This window comes from Trachinotus anak, unplaced genomic scaffold, assembly GCF_046630095.1.
Source record: "Trachinotus anak isolate AG129_WGS33_773 ecotype Australia unplaced genomic scaffold, CSIRO_AGI_Tana_v1 ptg000010l, whole genome shotgun sequence".
Taxonomy (NCBI): domain Eukaryota; kingdom Metazoa; phylum Chordata; class Actinopteri; order Carangiformes; family Carangidae; genus Trachinotus; species Trachinotus anak.
This window is the reverse complement of record NW_027273861.1, coordinates 17,807,272-17,827,038: the sequence shown is the minus strand read 5'-3', so window position 1 is coordinate 17,827,038 and position 19,767 is coordinate 17,807,272. Positions and strand designations below refer to the sequence as shown.

The 19,767-nt window shown below is 38.2% G+C and overlaps 2 protein-coding genes and 1 long non-coding RNA gene across 3 annotated transcripts; all 3 read left to right on the top strand.

Moving 5' to 3' along the window:
* Nucleotides 1-207: 207 nt before the first annotated feature.
* Nucleotides 208-2,792, top strand: LOC139627268 (uncharacterized). The gene is made up of 4 exons (XR_011692544.1): nucleotides 208-635; nucleotides 1,214-1,377; nucleotides 1,599-1,643; nucleotides 2,686-2,792. It is a non-coding gene; the product is annotated as an uncharacterized lncRNA (long non-coding RNA).
* Nucleotides 2,793-5,244: 2,452 nt separating this feature from the next.
* LOC139627267 (5-hydroxytryptamine receptor 3A-like) lies at nucleotides 5,245-9,842 on the top strand. The gene is made up of 5 exons (XM_071488047.1): nucleotides 5,245-6,138; nucleotides 6,299-6,462; nucleotides 6,986-7,196; nucleotides 8,306-8,518; nucleotides 8,681-9,842. The coding sequence occupies exons 1-5, from the start codon at nucleotides 5,970-5,972 to the stop codon at nucleotides 8,962-8,964; spliced, it is 1,041 nt and encodes a 346-aa protein (XP_071344148.1). The 5' UTR covers nucleotides 5,245-5,969; the 3' UTR covers nucleotides 8,965-9,842.
* A 1,321-nt stretch (nucleotides 9,843-11,163) lies between these two features.
* On the top strand, nucleotides 11,164-17,569 carry LOC139627266 (5-hydroxytryptamine receptor 3A-like). The gene is made up of 9 exons (XM_071488046.1): nucleotides 11,164-11,256; nucleotides 11,595-11,755; nucleotides 11,870-11,914; nucleotides 13,385-13,491; nucleotides 13,757-13,926; nucleotides 14,217-14,377; nucleotides 15,063-15,273; nucleotides 15,378-15,587; nucleotides 16,227-17,569. Exons 1-9 carry the CDS (start codon nucleotides 11,202-11,204, stop codon nucleotides 16,526-16,528), a joined length of 1,422 nt encoding a protein of 473 aa, XP_071344147.1. The 5' UTR covers nucleotides 11,164-11,201; the 3' UTR covers nucleotides 16,529-17,569.
* The last annotated feature ends 2,198 nt before the right edge of the window (nucleotides 17,570-19,767 follow it).

Here is a 19,767-nt window from a genome sequence, read left to right as displayed (position 1 = left end):
CATACATCAACATACTCTTGGCATAATAGCGTATCTGGTTACCAAATTTCATTAAATATATGTACACACAAGTAAACCTGCTGTATTTAACTATCTGAATATTCAAGGAGGATGTAGGGATGTAAGTAGAATGGAAAAATTATTGACCTCACATTTAGGGATTTGTTTTAGGAAAGACAAAAAAGGAGATCACAATTTTTACATTTGCATTACAAAATCAGCACCAACAAAAATCACATAAAAAATTCCCTTCAGTGTTGGAAACCTTGAAGACTTACATTTTCTTGTTTAGGTCCTCAATTTACATCTGAATATTATGTAACAGTTTCACACTGTTGGCACTTTGTAGAATTCAGGTCTTTTCAGGCATGTTGCACTTTAAAATAATACATCTACATACAGATGTAGCCCTTAAAAAGCACCTACACCTACAGATAAACATATATTTGTGATATATCTTTTAATTGTAGTTGCCACTTAAATCTGTGAAGACAACTTTACAGGACAGCTGTCACCACCGGCACACCACTCACACTAACAACCACTTTTGACCCAATGTTAATGTTTTTAGCGCTGCCAGCTGAAAGTCAAGCCTTCTAAGCTTCTATTCATCTTCATCTCTGTGCTCTTGCATGGTGAGTAAAGCTCATATTATACAGTCACACATATTTAGAAATTCTGCTTATTATTGATTTTCATAAATTAACTACCTCACAGTTATAATTCAGGTCACTTTTAGTATGTCAACTGTCCAGTATCCCGACATGTGAATAAGTGAAGTCAAAAGGTTTTCAACTTATTGAGCCATCCTTGTGGTTTAGAAAACTGAGGCCATCATGTTGAGTCAAGTGAAAAGAAAAATACATACTACTCAGTTGTAATTACATGTTTTCAAAACATTAAAAAGAAGATAACACGGGAAATCTTCATTAACTATTTAGATTTGTGAGCATTGATTCTTCAGGACAGAGGACAGAGACATTGAGACTGGGCCTCTTACTAAAAAAAGTAAAATAAAAAAAAAATGGCAAAATGATATTTCTAAACCATGCTGACTCTGGTGCTGTTTAACCCCGGCTTTGTGCAGGTTACTTAGGTTATAATAAGTTACATTACAATTTGTGGCTTTTGACATTAGCAATGATTTGCTGCTAGTCGTTGCTGCCAGTGTCCTTTAACAATGCTAATGACCCATATCTTCTTTCCTCTGTAGCTAAGTGCAATTCCATCATGCTGAACTGCTCTCAACCAGACACGCCTTCCCTGCTGGAGGCTCTCCAACCAGTCTTCAAACTGAGCTCCATTCGACCTGTCATGAATTTGTCAGAACCCACCCATGTCAACATTAGCTTCACCATGTTTGGCATTTTGGGGGTGGTAAGGGACTCTAAAAACCAATTCAGTACTCAGCCATGTTCAATTGATTCTAAGTGTAAAGTCAACTTTATATTAATTGATTCATTTTATTTTTTGATTTCAGCATTGATTTTTTTCACTAAGCCTAAAATCTCAATAACAACAATGATCATATCAACTCACCATTCAGGAAACATCTGTAAAGAAGAAATGCATACGACCAAATGTTGGTTCTTTTTCAGGATGAAAAGGCCCAAATCTTGAGAACGTTTATCTGGCAATCTTTAGTAAGTACAATCAATTTCACAGTTTACAAGAAGAGACGAAATTGTTCATCTTTCTCCAGGCTTGGGAATCAGAGAACAGTGTAACCTAGTGGGCACATTCTACTGTGTACTAGCAGCAGAACACGAGATACTACATAATGAAATCGACCACAAAACTAATCAGATACCGTAATTCAATTCAATTCAATTTTATTTGTATAGCGCCAAATCATAATATACATTATCTCAAGGCACTGTACAGGGTAAGGTCAAGACCTTACTTTGTTACAGAATAAACCCAACAGTTCCCACAAAGAGCAAGCGTTTGGCGACAGGGGGGAGGAAAAACTCCCTTTTAACAGGAAGAAACCTCCAACAGAACCGGGCTCGGGGTGGGCGGCCGTCTGCCTCGACCGGTTGGGTTTAGGAGAAGATAGAAAGAGGGGGAGGGGGAGGAGAGGGGAGAGAAGAGAGAGAGAGAGAGAGACCAGGAACAGCTGTGTCGGTAATGGTGTTATCAATAATAATGACAGGTAACAGTGGTTAATAGTAAAGATGAGTAGTGGTGGATCTGGATCCTGCTGCTCCCGGGGCAGAGATACCTGCAGAATGAGGACAGAGAGAGGGAGAGAGAGGAGAAGCACAAACTACAGGAGAGAAAAAATACAAAGTTAATGGCATGAAGTTATCGAGAGAGAGAGGGGGAGAGAGACAGAAATAGAGAGAGAGCGCCCAGTGAATCATGGGAATCCCCCAGCAGTCTAGCTCTATAGCAGCATAACTAAGGGATGGGTCAGGACATACCCGAGCCAGCCCTAACTATAAGCTTTACTAAACAAGACAGTAACTTATTAGTGGCAAAATAAAACGTTTTAGTCAGAAAGAATTACGACAATGTCGCTGGCTTTTGAATTCTTTTAAAATGGGACAATCTTACATTTCAAAATGTTAACTTGTAACTTCAATGTAGCATTATGTCTGCCAGACATCACCTGAAAGCTCTAGTTTCATACTGTATGTAGTCAGGTACGTGCTTGTTGCATCTGTATGATTCATGTTGCAGACATGGCGAAATGAGTTTATCAGTTGGGACCCAGAACAGTGTGGTTCTCCATGGATTACAGTTCCAAGAAAACTGCTCTGGGTACCAGATGTGGTCATCAATGAATTGTAAGTACCATCTACTGTGTGCAGCCTTAACTGTGAGATAGCTTTATGCACATCACTGACCTGATCTCAATTGATCCCCACCAAGCGGCAACTGCCAGGGCTGAAAAATGAAGCAAACACGTAAGTGCAAGCTCCTTGGATAGCCACTTGAGGCTGGCCCCAAAAGTGAGTCATTCCCCATAGACTCCCATGTTAAAATGCCAAACTTGACAGCAGAAATAAATGTGTTTACTGCCTGGTACAAAGAACGGTCTTGGTCTCTATATCAATCCCTCTTCAGAACAACTTTTCAGAGATGAGTTTTTCTATAATTCACCCGTTTAAACTGTATTTAAAATTTAATAAAATTATGCATTATGCATTAACCTAAAATTATGCATAATTCTTGTGTGCCGTTGGGTGCCGCCACTAGCTCTCTGCACAGCGTCACCTCAGCTAATTCAAGTCACTGAACGTGACCTCTCTAATTGACTAACAGAATGTGAGGAAGTCTGTGTTCCTGTTTTGAGGTAAGTGAAATTCTAGTATTGTTTTATTATTATTATTATTTATATGTTAGCGCGAATTAGCAGGTGTCGGTGTCTGGTGCGTTAGCTTACCTTGTTAACTAGCTTATTAGCCAGCAAATGAATTAGTCTTAAGACAGCCTTCAAGCGAGGCGCCCAAAGGCTCAGCTGTGCTAATGATGCTGACAGGAGCATATGCTTGCCACAGATATGAAACTGGCATGCACCAAAGTCTCAGCTCCATACATGCCCCACCTCTTTTCCCATTTTTGGATTAGCCAGGAGTTAGGTAGAGTCAGGCCGTGTCAAGATGGTAACGATGAAACAGCCATCTCAAAACCGCTCCTCAAAAACCAATGGGTGACATCACAGAGACACTCTTCCTCTTTATCTTGGGGTAACTTATCATTTTAACCTATTTTTGGTTTTGAGGTGGAGTATTATTTGGGTAACCAACCATTTAAGGTTGTCATAATAATACTTAAATTATTATAATATATATATATATATTATAATATATATTATATAATATTATATAATAATACTTAGACCTTTAATACTAAATAATATGTAAATATAAGGTATGAAGTAAAATAACACCATGCACCAATAGCGTTTCTAGGAAAAACCTAGTCCTGGAGTCCCTGTTGACGAAAACAAAATGTTGTTCCTTGATTTTTTTTCATGGATTACCCTGAAACATTTGTGGGTTTTACGTGTGACAACACAGAAAATGAGATAACAACATTGTGATCTCAAGACCGGGCTGATCTAAAAAACCATAACCACTTGAGGCACACTCAGCAGCAATGTGGAAGAATGAGGTAGAGAATAAGGAAAAGTAAAGTAAGAGGATTTAGGGAACTGAGCTGATATACAGTTTCATATAGCACACTACCTGAGGCAGTAAACTTGCATCTACTGTATCTTAAATGTCCTCCTAGTGCGGTTAGACCATATGAAGACAGTCATACATTATGTTGGCTCACTCCACATCCCATGAGCAGTGTAGGAATTGTATCATTTTCACACACAGTCCCCCAGTTTCAGGGGACAGAACGTGATAGTATGTGTCTAATATTCTTCCTTAACATAACTTTATCACTTTATAAAGTTATTACGGCAAACATGTCAGCAAACTGTTGTCTATTTACACAATCAGCAGCCATTTGATGCTGGGCAGGTTAATTAGAGGTGTTGCACTGATAAAAGTTGCCTGATGCATCTGGACATAGGTTAATTTTAAACACAAAAACAGGGAAACACCCCCATCTAGCATTTATGGACAGTACACTTAATACATGGCACCAAAATTAGCTAGTGTAAGTGTTTTTTTAAACGCAGGTAAACCCACTAATAAAAGCCATTTGACCCCTTTTCCACTGCCTGTCGATTTACCTTTCTGTTCAGACTGAGGACACACAACTGCAAGGAATGTTGTCATCCCATGGCAGCTGCTAGCCACCATGCAAACTGGTAAAACGGATCTGGTTCATCTCTGATTCTGGTTCACCTCCGTGTGAGACAGTTCAATTAGTGATTGTGTGTTATTTCAGGGCTTCAACTCACTCTTTCATCCTCAAGCCCATTGTAGCCACAGTGTTTCTGGTTTAACAGAACCATGCTGGGCTGGTGACAGGTTTATGGTCTGTGTGCACTGAAAGATGTTACAGCAGAAAAAGGGGCGAAAGTTAGCAGATTCACCTGGGTGTTGTATTTAAATCAATGCCGACTAGAGACAGAGCCGATAAATAGCCACATCCGCTATAGAGTCATTTGACCCGGGTATGAATGCTGATTGTACTCTTTTCCATTGCCGACAAAAGCCTGTTGTTAGCAGGTCTTAGTGGGGTTGTTTGACCACTGGAAAAGGGGCTTAATATAGATGTAAGCACATCTCAGTTTTTTATGTATTTGATAACAACTTAAATTCCTAGTGCAGGCTGCTGTACAAAGAGATAATATATGGCAGTATGGTTGAACGCGGTCATATATCCATAATATAAAATATGTCTTCAGAGGACAAATTGTAGTTGACACATAGTGTACATTTAAGTGATAGTTCAAGTTATTAGACATGGAGTTGTGTGAGGTAGTCATGCAAAGTCAGTGTGTTACCTGCAGTAGACTTGATCAGCACGCTGCCCATTTAAAAAAGCAGCCAGAAGCACTGGCACAGAAGCTGAGCCATGTACTGCTGTGCATGGAGCCCGCAGAAAAAAAACAAGTTTTAGACATTTTGAAAAGATGTCCACCAAAACAATCCAATATCTGTTTAAGTGTAGGCTAAGGGAAGTTTAGCTCATGGCACATCTCTCTGCGAGTGTGGCGTGTTCCTTGTTGCCTCTCCTAACTGGCAGCACGTTGATCTACTGCAGGTAGTACACTGACTACCTCACACAACCCCACATCAAATAACCCAAACTATCCCTTAAATAAACAACTCACTAAAGCTCTTGTCTCTATGTTAAAGATTATTGTCCTATTGGCCTAAAAGTGGGGGGACTGTGTTGAAGTAGGGATATATGCTCAAGGTTTCAGCACAACACAAAACTGCAAGTCAGCACCTAGTAGTCATTCATGTCAGTGAGTCATGGGCATAATATATACAAAGAAAAAACATGCCATCAGTCAGATTTACTGAGTTTTATGTCTTTTCTCATCCTGCAGTATGGAGAAGAATTCAGCTCCATTTGCCCCATACAGCTATCTGCTGTTTGATGGCATCATTATTGATGAACAGCCTGTCAAAGTGGTCAGCTCATGCAGGCTTGACATCTACATGTTTCCATTTGACATCCAGAACTGCAGCTTAAGCTTCAACTCCTACTTACACCGTAGTAAGAAGAAACTGAACCAGTATTTCTATTTATTTTTTTCTTCTGGGGACTTTTTTACTAAAAGGGTTCATGGGTATTAACTTAATTATGCAATATTAATGTAATTATAAAATTGATTAAATTCCACAAACGCTTTGACTATATTATATCTTCCTTTCAGTTACTTCTATACAGCTTGGCCTCATAATATCTACAGAGGAAATATCAGAATACTCTAAAAATGTCATGACAACTATGGGTGAGTGGGAACTAATTGGAATCACAGCGAAGAAATACGTCCTTCCAGCCGGGCAGGACGAACTGTATGAGGAACTCCGATTCTTTGTAAGTAAATACTATATACTTCATTATACTGTAACTATTTAATCCAATAGTTTTATTTAATCTACGTCACCAAATATTTTACTCTATAATTTATATATAAGAAATTAAATGATATGGTTAAATGAAATATAGGCTATCACAGAGCATAATATGACCTAACATTTACCATACTGAGGATGCATGACCATAATCATAAAGAGTTGTACTGTAGTTATTAAACACTCCAAATGTTCGTTTTTTTTACCTTAAAAATTGACAGTACAGTCATGTATACTGCATTAACATGTTTAGTCTGTTTTTAATTGTGTTTTGTATAAATATTCAAATCAAATCAAGCTTTATTGTCTTTTTGTAGTCTCCTGTCCTGGTTACATACAAAAAGAGATAGCGTTTCTCTGGGATCCCACTCAGACAGCTTTTCACAGCCTTTTGTAATTCTCAACTCAGTATATCACCAGCGCCGTAGAAATTTTGGGAAAAGTGAGGTTTACCTGCTGCCGTGTATCTGCCGACTGTGCTGCAGGTCTCAGTGAGGCGCCGTCCCACCCTGTATGTGGTGAACCTGCTGATCCCCAGCTGCTTCCTCATCACAGTGGACCTCTTAAGCTTCTTGCTGCCTCCCAAGCACGTCGACCGGTCCTTGTTCAAGATGACCCTCATCCTGGGCTACACCGTCTTCCTGCTCATCATGAATGACCTTCTGCCTATCACTGGAAACACCATACCTCTAATAAGTCAGTTGACAATTCCTTCATTAATATTTATTTCTTGTTGTCAGTAGTCACTGTGACTCTTGCACCCAGTACTATTAGGTTACAGCTTGAGTCTGTATGATTCCCTCTGATCAACGTCATTGGTGTAGATACTATAAATCCAGTTTAAAATCTGGTCAAAACAAAATCCTGAACGTGAAAAAAAGAAATGAAGAATGTTGTGTAGACTTGCAATACACACATTGTTGATTAAAAATAACAAAAAAGAACACACTCTGAAAATTGCTATCACAAGATGAATAAAAACCTGCTGAAAATTAAATAGTGACAATTATTGTGACCGAGTAAATGTCTTGTTGGTCCATTACATAATTCGACCATTTTGTAATGCCATGGTTTCATATGTGAAATGCAGGAGCAAAGAAAATGCATTACTCATTGTTTCATGTTTTTAGAATCCAAGCTTTTCTGCAACATTTTATATTGTTTGAGTGTAAACTATTGCTCATTTTTAAAAGTGGCGGCTCCTGTTTATATATCCACCCTTCTAACCTAATTTAACTATGAATACAGCTGGAAAAAAGACCTCAAGATGCACAAAATATTTTAAAGATATCAAGCCGTTCAGACCATCCTCAATGACATACCTAAGAGAGTATAAGTTGTGAAGTTGAGAATTGGACCTCATTTTTTTGCATTGCCTGTGTTTTTTCAAAAGTCCCTTTTTACAATGTTGCAACAGAATTTGTCCCTCTTACTTTTGCTATTGTTGTTCTTACTAGACTTATGTTTACCATCTGTGCTTTTTTTTAATATCCTTTAAATCTTCACTCTCTTAGTAACATAATGTAGCATTTAGCAGCTAAAAAGCACCATTTTCTTTATTCCATTTCTCCATACTGGAGACCAGAATCAGAGATAAAAAGGCTTGAATTCATCAAGAGGGAAGACACACAGCTCTAAATGAATGTTAATGTTACACTGTATCTGCCTGATGTGAAAATTGTTTTCATTGTTTTGTTTGTGTTTATTTGCTATTGTTTTTGTTTACAGCTGGTGTCCACTGTCCCAAATATCGAAATCACTTGCTACAGGTTAAGGATTTTAAAAAATACTTATTATCATCCCAGATGTTTTCCTGTCTCTGTGCCTGGCACTGATGGTGGCTAGTCTACTGGAGACTATCCTGATCACCAACCTGATGTGTGGCTCCGCTCACTACTCTCCAGTTCCTCACTGGATCAGAGTGTTTGTTCTTCATATCCTGGCCCGACTGGTACGGTTTTCTCCGAAGCCCAGAGAAGTACAAGACAACACAGTCATCCAAAATCCTGCAGCACAAGGTAGTATGTCAGACCTGGGATGTGATTTTACATGAGCGAAATTACTCATGCAGTCACGTGCATTTAAATGAGCTGCAAAAGTTTTGCAAACATTTTTTTTTTTCAAATCAACATGCACAGTCAGAGCTGCCATCACCTCCTTCTGTATCTCCTGTGCGACAGAGATGAAAGTCTGCTCCCTGGTGAAGGAGGACAGTGACACTCCAGAGCAGAAAGGACCACTTGAAGAGGAAGAGGCCCTGGAAGAGCTGAGGAGCCTGGGCAGGGATCTCGAGGCTCTCCGCCTTCAGCTGAAGCAGCAGCTCAGTGGAAACCAGAGCTCAGAGGAGTGGATCCAGGTGGGTTTGATCTTAGACCGCCTGCTGTTCATCTTCTACATCTTCTTCATATCAATCAGCTTCATTACCATCATCATCATCTGGGTGCTGTCATACAACACAACCTGATTTTGCTCTTTAGATAGTTTGTTTTTCATATTTTGAAGGCTTTTGTGAATTATTATTTATTAACATGCATATCCATATTCCTTGTTAATTCATTCCGGGCATAAGGTTGGTTTAAATTTTGTATTTGAAAGTAATCTAATGTGACATCACGCCTCTCCAATTGTCCTCCATTTACTCTTCATTAATATGGTTTAATACCTTATAGATCTTCTATTCATTTTTTAAATTATATTCTTTACAGTTACAATTTTGAAGCAGTCAGGCTCTGAAACCAATATTTGACAGATCTTGAAATTCCTGCTTTCCTTTTACATTGTTAGTTACGCAGCTGTTTGTGTGTGTAAACAAACAATTGGACCTACAGCTAGACTCTACCCTGGAGGTTACTAGTGAGCAGGCAAATACTGCTCATATGTCTTACAAGTTCTTTTATTTTCAATTTTTTTCCCTAAGTCTGTAACCAAATCAAGTCCAGGGTCTTGGTTCCCAAATGTATCTTAAGGTTAAAACGATTGTGAAATCCACCTTGATTTGTACAACTCATCTGCCAGTTCCTACCATAATTTTCCTCTTCTTCCACTTGATATCTATTACATTCATCTCTTCTGGCTAAAGTGACACTTTCGTGTTTGTACATTTTCAGGTTCCGTATCTTTTCTTCTGTTTTTCTTTATGCGGTTGTTTACCACACTCCTATAGGTCTAGAAATGATGACAAAATAACATTCACAGTGGATGATTCATACATATTCATGAAACTTATAGACACAACAGAGGACAGATAATGCCCAAACTTCTCCTCTGCATTAATTATTTCTATTAATATGTAATATGCTTGTGTCTGCCGTTGTAGAAAGATATTAATTTTGCGAATATTAAAAGACCTAACTTTGCCTTTGTGAAAGTCGTCTCTTGTGTGTGTCTTTTCATGGTTATATCTGATTCCATTAAAATAAATGAGTGAATATGAATGCAGAGCAGAGAAACGCTGAATAATATAAAAACACACTGAAGAAAATTTTACACATCACTAGTATCTGTCTAACTTCATACATTAAAGTTCTTCAATACGATTCCTGTGGCTTTGACTCAACCTTTTTGTGTGGTGCTTGATACAAATGTGAGTGCTGATTCAAGCTGATTCAACTGCATGTTGATGTGTGTGCTTACTCTGGCTTCCTCTCACAGTCCAAAAACCTGTACATTAGGTTAATTGGCAATTCTAAATTGGCTGTAGGTGTGAATGTGACCCTATAAGGGTAGGTGGTATAGCTAATAGATGGATTGACTTTATCTTCCCACCGGGAGGAGTAAGGATGATGAAGCTTGTCCTTACCATTACATCTTGAAGGTCCTGCTAGCTTGTCTCTTGCATTGTCAGTTAAGCAACAAATATTTGCATTTTTTAACAAACACCTGGACCTCCCATAATCCCTCCTCCCTGGAGGTTTGTAGTACGCAGCACAATGCTGTACATGTGTCTTTAAAGTTCTTCAGTTTCCTTTTTTTCCTAAGTCTGAAAGCCAATTTTATACCTCTATGAAATATCAGATGCCTATACATAACAGAAGACATAAACTGTCTCCTTTGCATTTAATATTCATCCTAATATGTAATACAGTTAGACTGTGTCTGCCATCGTAGGAAAACATTGATTTCCTGGTATAACAAGCTGCAACTTTATGAAAATCCTCTCTTGTGTGTGTCTTATTTAAATCATTAATGTCTGATTACGTTCAGATAAATGAGTGAATATGAGTGCAGAGCAGAGTAACACTTAACACTGAAAATTTTAAAAATGCTAATTAGACTGCAGATATACACTGCAGAGAATTTTTCAACCTTCATACATTTAAATTTTCAAAAACAATTTCTATGGGCTTGTCTTGACCCTTGAATTGTGTTTGATGTAAATGTGAATGCTGATTAAGACTCACTGCCTGTTGAGATATGTGTGCTTACAATACTTGTTTAGGACTGAAAAACTCCCAAGATAAACAGACTTATATAAACCAATATAATTTAATCATGTAAAGAAAGCAGCAGGCATTCTTGTTTGATTAGGCTTTTACATAGTTTTAAAATGTTTTGACAAACTACACATGCAAGAAAATAAATGAGGTGCAAAATGAGTGAGGTGAGACTGAATCTAGCCAATCAGAAACAAGATGCACCATTTGTTCAGACTGTTGACATTTTCCTTTAAGTTACGGAAATGTTTGTGCTTGCACAGACAAGATGACAGAGGCAAAGACTGCTGGGCTTATCCTCATCTGTTTTTCACTGCTGCACGGTAAGAACAAAATACTTCTGACATTATACTAAGTTGGGAAAATAAAAAAGGAAGATGATCAGTTGAAATCTTGAAACTTTAAATTTCAAGATGATTTGGAAGAAAATAAGAGATAAAACCAAATGAACTGTAATACAGTGAAATGTTAGTATTTTATATTTTAAAATTTCAATAATTTAAAATGTTAAATCTTAAACCCAAAAGACTAACACCTGTGGGATGTATTTTGTGGGGAAAAAAACTGTAAATAAACACCTGTCCACAAACCAAATTAAGTACAACATATGTTAAGACCAAGAGTGTACAGCAACTTAGATTTCTTCTCTCTTTGAACTCAGGTTTTGTTGCAGCGTTGAACTGCACCAGCCCAACTCCTGAATCTCTGTTAAATGCCCTTGAGAAGGAATTATTTCCTAAAAAACTACTGCGGCCCGTAAAAAGGTTTTCAGATACACTTAACGTAACCGTCCATATTACTGTGGTGGGAATTTTAGGAGTGGTGAGTCCATGCAATACACAAACATCTATTCATGCATGCACACACACATGTATAGCTAAGTGTACTGGAACTAAATTTTATTCACCATTAATAATCATAAATATGTCTCCATAGAATGAAAAAGCCCAGTCCTTGACAACATTCATATGGCAAGTCATGGTAAGTTTTATATGTACTGACAAAACATGAATTACTTCAGAAATATTTCTATAATATTCTTATAGAGTTTTAGAGTTTCATTCTTAAAATTGAAAATGCTGAAACGTAAATTAAAAGGCAAAACCAAAGTGCGAAAGTTTGCCCCACATGCCAGAATTTTAATCAGTCTAAATTTAAGAAATGCTGATTAAAGCTGGGGTAGACAGAAATCTAGAAAAATGGGGGGGGGGGGATTACAGTGTTTTGAAAATACAGCTGCCCTTCACAGGCATATGCACACGCTTCATACACACACACAAGGGCCTAGGTTTGGACTCAACATTGACGGGGGACAAAACACAAAACAACAAAATAACCCTGCCACCTCTCCAAAACAAAGAGGACTTTTTAATGCTGTCAGCCAAATGTTTATTAAGATATAAGATCTGTATACATCTAAATAAATGTATACACAGTACAAACTTTAGAAAATTGCTTGTAAACAGAAAAACTAACTATATTTTTGGATCCAACATCAACATTTTTATACTCAGGAGGCCTACCAGTGTTGCAGTTCCCTTTTCCCTTGTTTTCACATTTAAAACTAGCTCCTAGCTACACTAGCACATTGACCTGCCACAACAGTAAAATGCTGCAAATCCAGTGATGCATCAGTATTAACAATCTAAATAATGTAAGGCTGGTGACCAGGCTAGGAATGTCATAATTTTAGGGGCAAGGCAATTCAGCCTTCGGTGTCACAAAATAATTTAGGGCATGTTTTCGTGGCTACATTATGGCCAGCCATCCACACTACTCCGGAGTTTTTGAGCCCCTTTTGTGACTTTTAAAAGTCACTTTAGTTTGAAAACTCTATTAGCGTGGACTTAGCCTAAGGCCACTCGAACAAATATGGCTCCATTTTCTTTTAAATGTCCAGGGAAACCAGGAAGTGTCTCTCAAGGACGAGTGGGAAGAGAAGTCAGATTACAGGCTAGCTCAGTCAGCATGGTGGACACTGTGGTGTCTGTGCAGTGGCACAATGCGCAAACACACAGATCCGCAGCCAGTCAACTATCCTTACTTATCTCATTCGGCAGTCAATCTCCATTAGCCATCATATCAATATCTGAGACACTATGAAATATCTAGTTAACCGTCTCTAAACAAAACCTAAATTACAGGGCCTGGGAACCTACACATGAAATGTAAAAACTCCCACTCACTGTGCATGAACACACACTGCAAGGTTGAAACAGAAGCAAATGAAATTCTTACAGCTTTTCAACTGACCTGAGGGAAAATATGGTTAGATCCAATGAAAGCTTTTACCAAAGCTGTAGAATAGGTGAAACTACCTGCCTAGCCAGATTCAGTCAATTAAATATATTTCCGGACCTGTCCTTTAAATTAAAGTAAGCAGAGACTTAGTTAAAATGTTTACCATTTTCTAAGATGTACATCACACTGTAATTGTTCTGTTTAATGTAGGAGTGGAATATAGATGGACTGAGCTGGGATGAGAAGGAATGTGGAACTAAAAGAGTCTCCATCCCTCGGGAAAAGCTTTGGGTCCCGGACGTCCACATCTCCGAGTTGTGAGTTAAGAGGATGTTCAGTAGTCTGTGAACTTGTTTAACCTTCAACAAAAACAAAAAGAATCAAGCCACGTGGTAATTTATCTTTTATGCTTCTTCTTTCTACCAATTTAGAAATGCTACAAACAACAAACACAACAATGGTGGTTTAATTGACTATTAGTCACAGAAATAAAGGAAACGAGTCAGCTGAGTGGAACATCATCAGTATCCTTTTAAAGAATGTATGTGCAATTAAAATGTTTTCCATCATATTCTCTTCCAGCATGGACGAGGACAAATCTCCAAAAACTCCCTATGTCTACTTATACAACACAGGTCGTGTTTTTGATGATAAACCGGTCAGAGTGGTCAGTTCCTGCCGATTAGAAATCTATACTTTCCCCTTTGATTTCCAAAACTGCTCTCTGACCTTTGGACCACATCTACACTTTGGTAAGTCTGCCCAGAAAAGAACACCAATATAATAAAAACTGATCTCAGAGCCGCAAGTTCACCTCACAGTTTCATTATGACAGTTAGTATACATAGTACAATGAAAACTGTCACTTCAGTTTGGTTACATGTTTTGCAGTAAGTATGCATTTTAAAAATATAAAATGAATATTTAACACAAATATCAAATTCAGTTTCAGTACAATCAAATAAATTCAGTTAAATATTGTTGGAACTGACTGACAAATGTGAATCAAATGTGAACAAAATTTTCTTGATTTTTCTTCCAGCTTCAGACATAAGGATGATTCAAGGTGAGACTGCTGCAGAAAGTCTGGCAGAGTCCAGAAAAGTGTTGAAGACCAAAGGGGAGTGGGAGCTTGCAGATATCAAAATATCTCCATCTACCCTGGAGATATCTGATGGAACCTACTCTGACATCAAAGTCTATGTGAGCAGTTTTATCTGTCTTATTTTATTCTGCAATCTGTATTCATATGATGAATATCAGTAATTATATCTGTAACATCATCTTTAAATCAGCAATATCGTAAAGAAACAGTGTGTAGAACATTTGGTTTCATTTACGTGCTTAATCTTTGAAATTATTCTTCTGAAGTTTTTGTTTGTACAAAAATGAGGCAATCTCAGGCTCAGTCTTGACTAATCTCAGTATCAGAGGCCGCAGCTGGTAGTGTATCTCAATGTTTTTTTTTAATGCTGCAAAACTAAGAATACTGCAAGACCACAGTGCTAAATGTCATAATGTATAAGGGGAGCAGCAAGCAACACAAAAGGATAAGTCAAAACGTATCATTAAAAGTTGAATTAAATAGTTCAAAGTTTGTTTGTGGTTTGTTTAGTGTATGAAACTAAGTTTTAAGAAGTAGACATAGTTTTCATGGATAATTTGTCAGTGTAGAAGGAGCATGGAAACAGCGATACGAAAGGGACCCGAGGAAGGACCCTTGGTGAGCACCAAAAGTTTGAGGGGCCACTGACAAAGCATCACAAACAGAGAAAGTTTCATGGTCTTTGGTAGATGGGGTCAATATTCTTGGCAAAGGTTTCATTGATTAATGGTAAAATCTTGCTGGCTTAAACCTTCAAGCTTTGCATTTGCATCTCATCCAAAGCTCATTTTGAGACGCAGACCAATCCTCTATGTGGTGAACTTGCTGATCCCCAGCTGCTTCCTTATGACATTGGACCTCTTCAGCTTCCTGCTGCCTCCTGAGAGTGTGGACCGATCTGCCTTCAAGATGACCCTCATCCTGGGCTACACCGTCTTCCTGCTCATCATGAACGATCTGTTGCCTGTCACTGGGGACACAACACCTCTCATGAGTGAGTGACATCTGCGATATGAGTACATTTAAAATTGATAAAGTCTGAATGAAAAATATCTCTCCATTTCATATTTGTCCCTTTTTTTTTTTTGTTCACTGCAGATGTCCTGTTCTCAGTCAGTCTCGCTCTGATGGTGGCCAGCCTGTTGGAGACTGTGTTTATCACTAATATCCAGTTCAGCTCCAACCAGTACAGTGAAGTGCCTCACTGGCTCAGCATCCTTGTGTTAAGGTATCTAGCCGTTGTCGTCTTTCTCCCTCCAAAAGAAAAGAGCAACCGCACCACAGTCTGCCTTCGCCCACCTGCTGCAGGTATAATCACATAATCACTAATATTTTTTCACTGCTAACAGTGCTATGTCTTATTGAAATAATTTTGTATGCCACTCATTTGAACAAAGTTCTATAATACAACGGGAAATTGGTTCATTCTCTTTCCTTAATCTTGGAAATACAAGTTTGACAAAATAATAATCTTTACTCCATTTAGTAGCTTTTCCCAAAGTTTCTAATTGCATCTCACGCTTTTCAAAAGACCTCACTCAGTTTTCATTAAGATGCAACTGAAAGCTCTGGAAAACGGTGGTAAGAGGATTTAAGGCGTATGATTTTCACATGGTTTTCTCCTAAATTTCCTGGAAAGAACTAAAAAATTGTCATTTCAGACACATCTACACAGAAAACACAGACAGACAGTCATCTGTCTCATGCATATCTAATAGAAAAGATGCACTCCTTTAATCAATCCAACTGTTGCGCTACATGGCTGCCAACGCATCAAATCGATTTCTATGCTTCAGTTTGTTTGCTTGATCACTGACTCCCGATCCTGAACAGCCGTAGCCAAGGGTCTTAGCAACAGTCAGTTGTATGGTGCTTAAAGGTTTTTGCTGAACATCTGCTCCTTTTAAACTCATGTAAACATGTATTTTTTAACATAATTTCTGACAGACAATGCAATGAATACCAGCATCCTCTCCTCAAGGGATCTTCAGAGCATCTCTGGTGATACATCTCTAGAGAAACCCCCTCCAGAGCTGGCCCTGGATGAACTGAGGAAACTAAGCAGAGACCTTATGGCCATCCGCCTCCAGATGGACAAACACTTCCAGGGGACCAAAACCTCTCAGGAATGGCAAATGATTGGCATGGTCATTGACCGCCTGCTGTTTGGCTTGTACATTATCTTCATCTCAGTCAGCTTTATCACCATCGTATCTATCTGGATCTGGAATAATTCATTGGAAGGTTGACTTGGTGGGGGAGTTGTCTCACACAATTATCTGTTTTCTCACTAGTTTATGTAAATTCCATGCAGGAGAAACAAAATTAGATGCAAAAAGTTGTATCCTGAATGTCTTACAACCAATTCAGTTCAATCTAGAGCTGCATTTTGAGCTGTTTATTCGGTGTAGATCTGTTTTGATTGTCTGTGTTTGTTTTCTGTATAAAAAATGTTAATATTTCTTACTTTCAGAAATTTCAGACAATGCTTTGTCTCTCCTCTCAGGATATGTTAACAACATTCAGGCAGAATATGAAAACTCACATGGTTCAACAGCACAGCACACTAGAGAATGTAACAGATCATAACTCCCAAAGGTGCAGGTGTTGAAAAATAAAATGGGTGAGTGGTTACTGGAGGTGTGGAACAACAGGTCCTGTATTTACTGAGTGCCTCTGTGGTCTAAGTCAGAGGTTTTCAAAGCCTAATGCTTTGGGCCCCCCTAGGCAAGATCGAGGCAGCTGCACTCCCACCGGATCCCCACTCTATGTTGCCATGGATTCAGTGATTGAGTTGAGCCCCAATTTTTTTTTTTTTATCATAATCAAAGCCCAAAGGGACTCGTCTCATATTTGTCTCTTATATTTGTTTATGTCACTTTTTCTGTTCTATGTTCTCATATTTTAAAGGAACAATTTGTAAGTTTTGCTTTTTTTTTTACATAGCCAGTGTGAGCATTAACAGCTGTTTAGTTATTAGTCTTGGCAAGTTGTGTTTACAAGATGTTATAATATGTCCTCTGAGTAGCACTACTTCTTTAGGACAGAATGGACGCTACAGTGACTTGGTATCGGAAAGTTGCGAGACAGTCCCAACAAGGCGCGGGTCTAGCTGGTTAACTCTTGGTGGGTAAAGGAACAAAGTTTGATAAAGATTTGGCAATGTTTCTTCTAGACAGATAAGTAAACAGCTGCTAATGCTAACATTGCCCAGGTAGCAAAAGGAAAACTATCCTGCAATAATATTCTGCTTAGTCAATTTACAAATAATAAAATCTATGTGGACGATCCCATTTTTTCATATCTGCTATTGTGTTTTACGTGTTTTAGTACATCTTCATGATTATGAATTTCTCAGAACCATTCTCTGTTCTTGGGAGCTGGGAAGAAGGAGTTTCATGTTGTGTTGTGTCGGTATCCCCAGGCTGGACCATAACTGTAGTTTCAAACAAGACTAGGTACAAACCTAGTACAGAGCTGGACCGTATATGGATGCCAACCAGGGGCTTAGGGCTGCTCACCTCCATTATGGCAGAGGAAAAAGATACACCGAGCAGAGAGAGCCATATTCTAGGTTTTGATCTAGTCTTATTTCATCCTTACTCCTCCACCTCCAACCATGCCAGTGTGGATGACAATGAAAAAAGTGTGGTTTCATTGACTGTAAGTGTTGTTGCATGGATGCAATTTCATGATGCATAATTAATTCATAATGCATTTCATGACTTCATGCACTAAATAAATAAGACAATTAACGAGTAAACAATGCATTTCATGTAAGGTTAAAATATAAATCTGAGTTGATTGATAAATAGTAAATTCATTTGTTATGGTTAATATGTAATAAGACATGAAATATGAGTCAGTGCCTGACTCCTCCTAACTCCCTGCTAGCACAAAAATGGGCAAAGAGGTGGGGTGTGTCTGGAGCCCAGGTTTTGGTGCACGCCGTCACTATCGTTAACCCAGCTGGGCATCTTGCTCAAAGGTTAACCCAAGGCTGATTAATTTGCTGGCTAATAAGCTAATTAACAGCTAAGCTAACAAGCCAGGCACGGTGAGTGCAGACACTGATACCTGCTAAATAGTGCTAACATATAAATAAAATAATAGTAGAAATTCACTCACCTCAAAAAACAGGAGACTTCCTCACATTCTGTTAGATAATTAACTGAACAACAAGTCATATTATCTGTCTGATATTTGTATGAAAATTCCTTCAAAAGGCACCAAAATTACAAATATGATCCAGAGATCACGTTGAGAGACTCCAATTAGCTGAGGTGACGCCGAGTAGACAGCTAACAGCTAGACACCAAGCGGCTAGCCAACTGTGATGGCACCCACCTGTCACTCAAAGAGGCCATGAGAAAAACAGCACTGCACACGGGTCACATCCACTGCAACAGGATTCTCCAGCTTATCTCATAATTCTACTTGTTGTTTGTTTGTTTGTTTTGTTTGTTTGTTGTTTTGTTTGGTTTTTTGGGGGGTTTTTTTGTCATATTTTGAGGGATTTTGTGGATATCTGTTTGTTAACAAGCATTCTCATAATTCTTTTCTTAAGCACAATCCTAAGAACAGCAAGTAACATGTTATATGCATGTCATATGAGTTAAATCCCTTTTCACTTTGTGTTACTTATTTTCCTTTAAAATGGTCTCGCTTACGTTTATGTTTAATGGCATTAACCCCTTGAAGCCAGTTGGCTGCTTGCACTTTTTATGTCTGGAAAGTCTTTTCTCTTGCATTGTCTAAGCAACAAATATTCACATGTTTCAACAAACCGGTTGGACCTACAATATTCTCTTACACCTGGAAGTTTCCAGTAACCAGCACAACACTGTTTGTGTGTTTTTCAATTCTTCTGTTTTGCTTTTTGCACATATGAGAGAATTAAGTGCAGGACTTTACTTCTCTCTAATATAAATGACTAGGAGGACACATTAACTTTGCATTTAATATCATATAGATATTAAATACAGTTAATTTGTGTCTGCCATTCTAGGAAAATATTCATTTCAGTAGTAGTTAAACATGCTGTGCTGTCCCATAACAGAAATACTGCCAATACACTGACTAAAAAGTAAAAGAGGCCTTAAAGATGAAAAAAGAGTAACTTTATTTTAAGTGCAAAAATTTACACTGGGAAAAATTGTGAAGAAAAGTTTAGTTTCAGTTAAAGGACCATCATCAGCACAGCTTACAGATCATCTAATTCTAAAGAATTCAGCAAAGACGAGAGGGATGAGAGAAGTGAGAAGTGAGAAGTTTGAACAGGCAAGGCAAACAACTGCTTGGGGCTTGAGGGCTAACAAACTTTACTCAACAGAAAGGTCTCAAAATGTGGCTCCAGTCCCTTAGACAACCAATGGACGATTTGCAATGACATCTCAAAAGCAGTGTTGCCAACTATTTTTAGTAAAGACTGCACATACATACAAGATTTTTTTTGTCTTAAATCTAAAGATAATTAAACTCAACTCAA

Coding starts and splice junctions, on each gene's coding strand:
- LOC139627267 (XM_071488047.1), top strand. CDS start 5,970: ATGGAGAAGAATTCAGCTCCATTTGCCCCATACAGCTATCTGCTGTTT. Junction 6,463..6,985: donor ATGAGGAACTCCGATTCTTT/GTAAGTAAATAC, acceptor ACTGTGCTGCAG/GTCTCAGTGAGGCGCCGTCC. Junction 8,519..8,680: donor CCAAAATCCTGCAGCACAAG/GTAGTATGTCAG, acceptor CCTGTGCGACAG/AGATGAAAGTCTGCTCCCTG.
- LOC139627266 (XM_071488046.1), top strand. CDS start 11,202: ATGACAGAGGCAAAGACTGCTGGGCTTATCCTCATCTGTTTTTCACTG. Junction 14,378..15,062: donor ACTCTGACATCAAAGTCTAT/GTGAGCAGTTTT, acceptor TCTCATCCAAAG/CTCATTTTGAGACGCAGACC. Junction 15,274..15,377: donor GGACACAACACCTCTCATGA/GTGAGTGACATC, acceptor TGTTCACTGCAG/ATGTCCTGTTCTCAGTCAGT.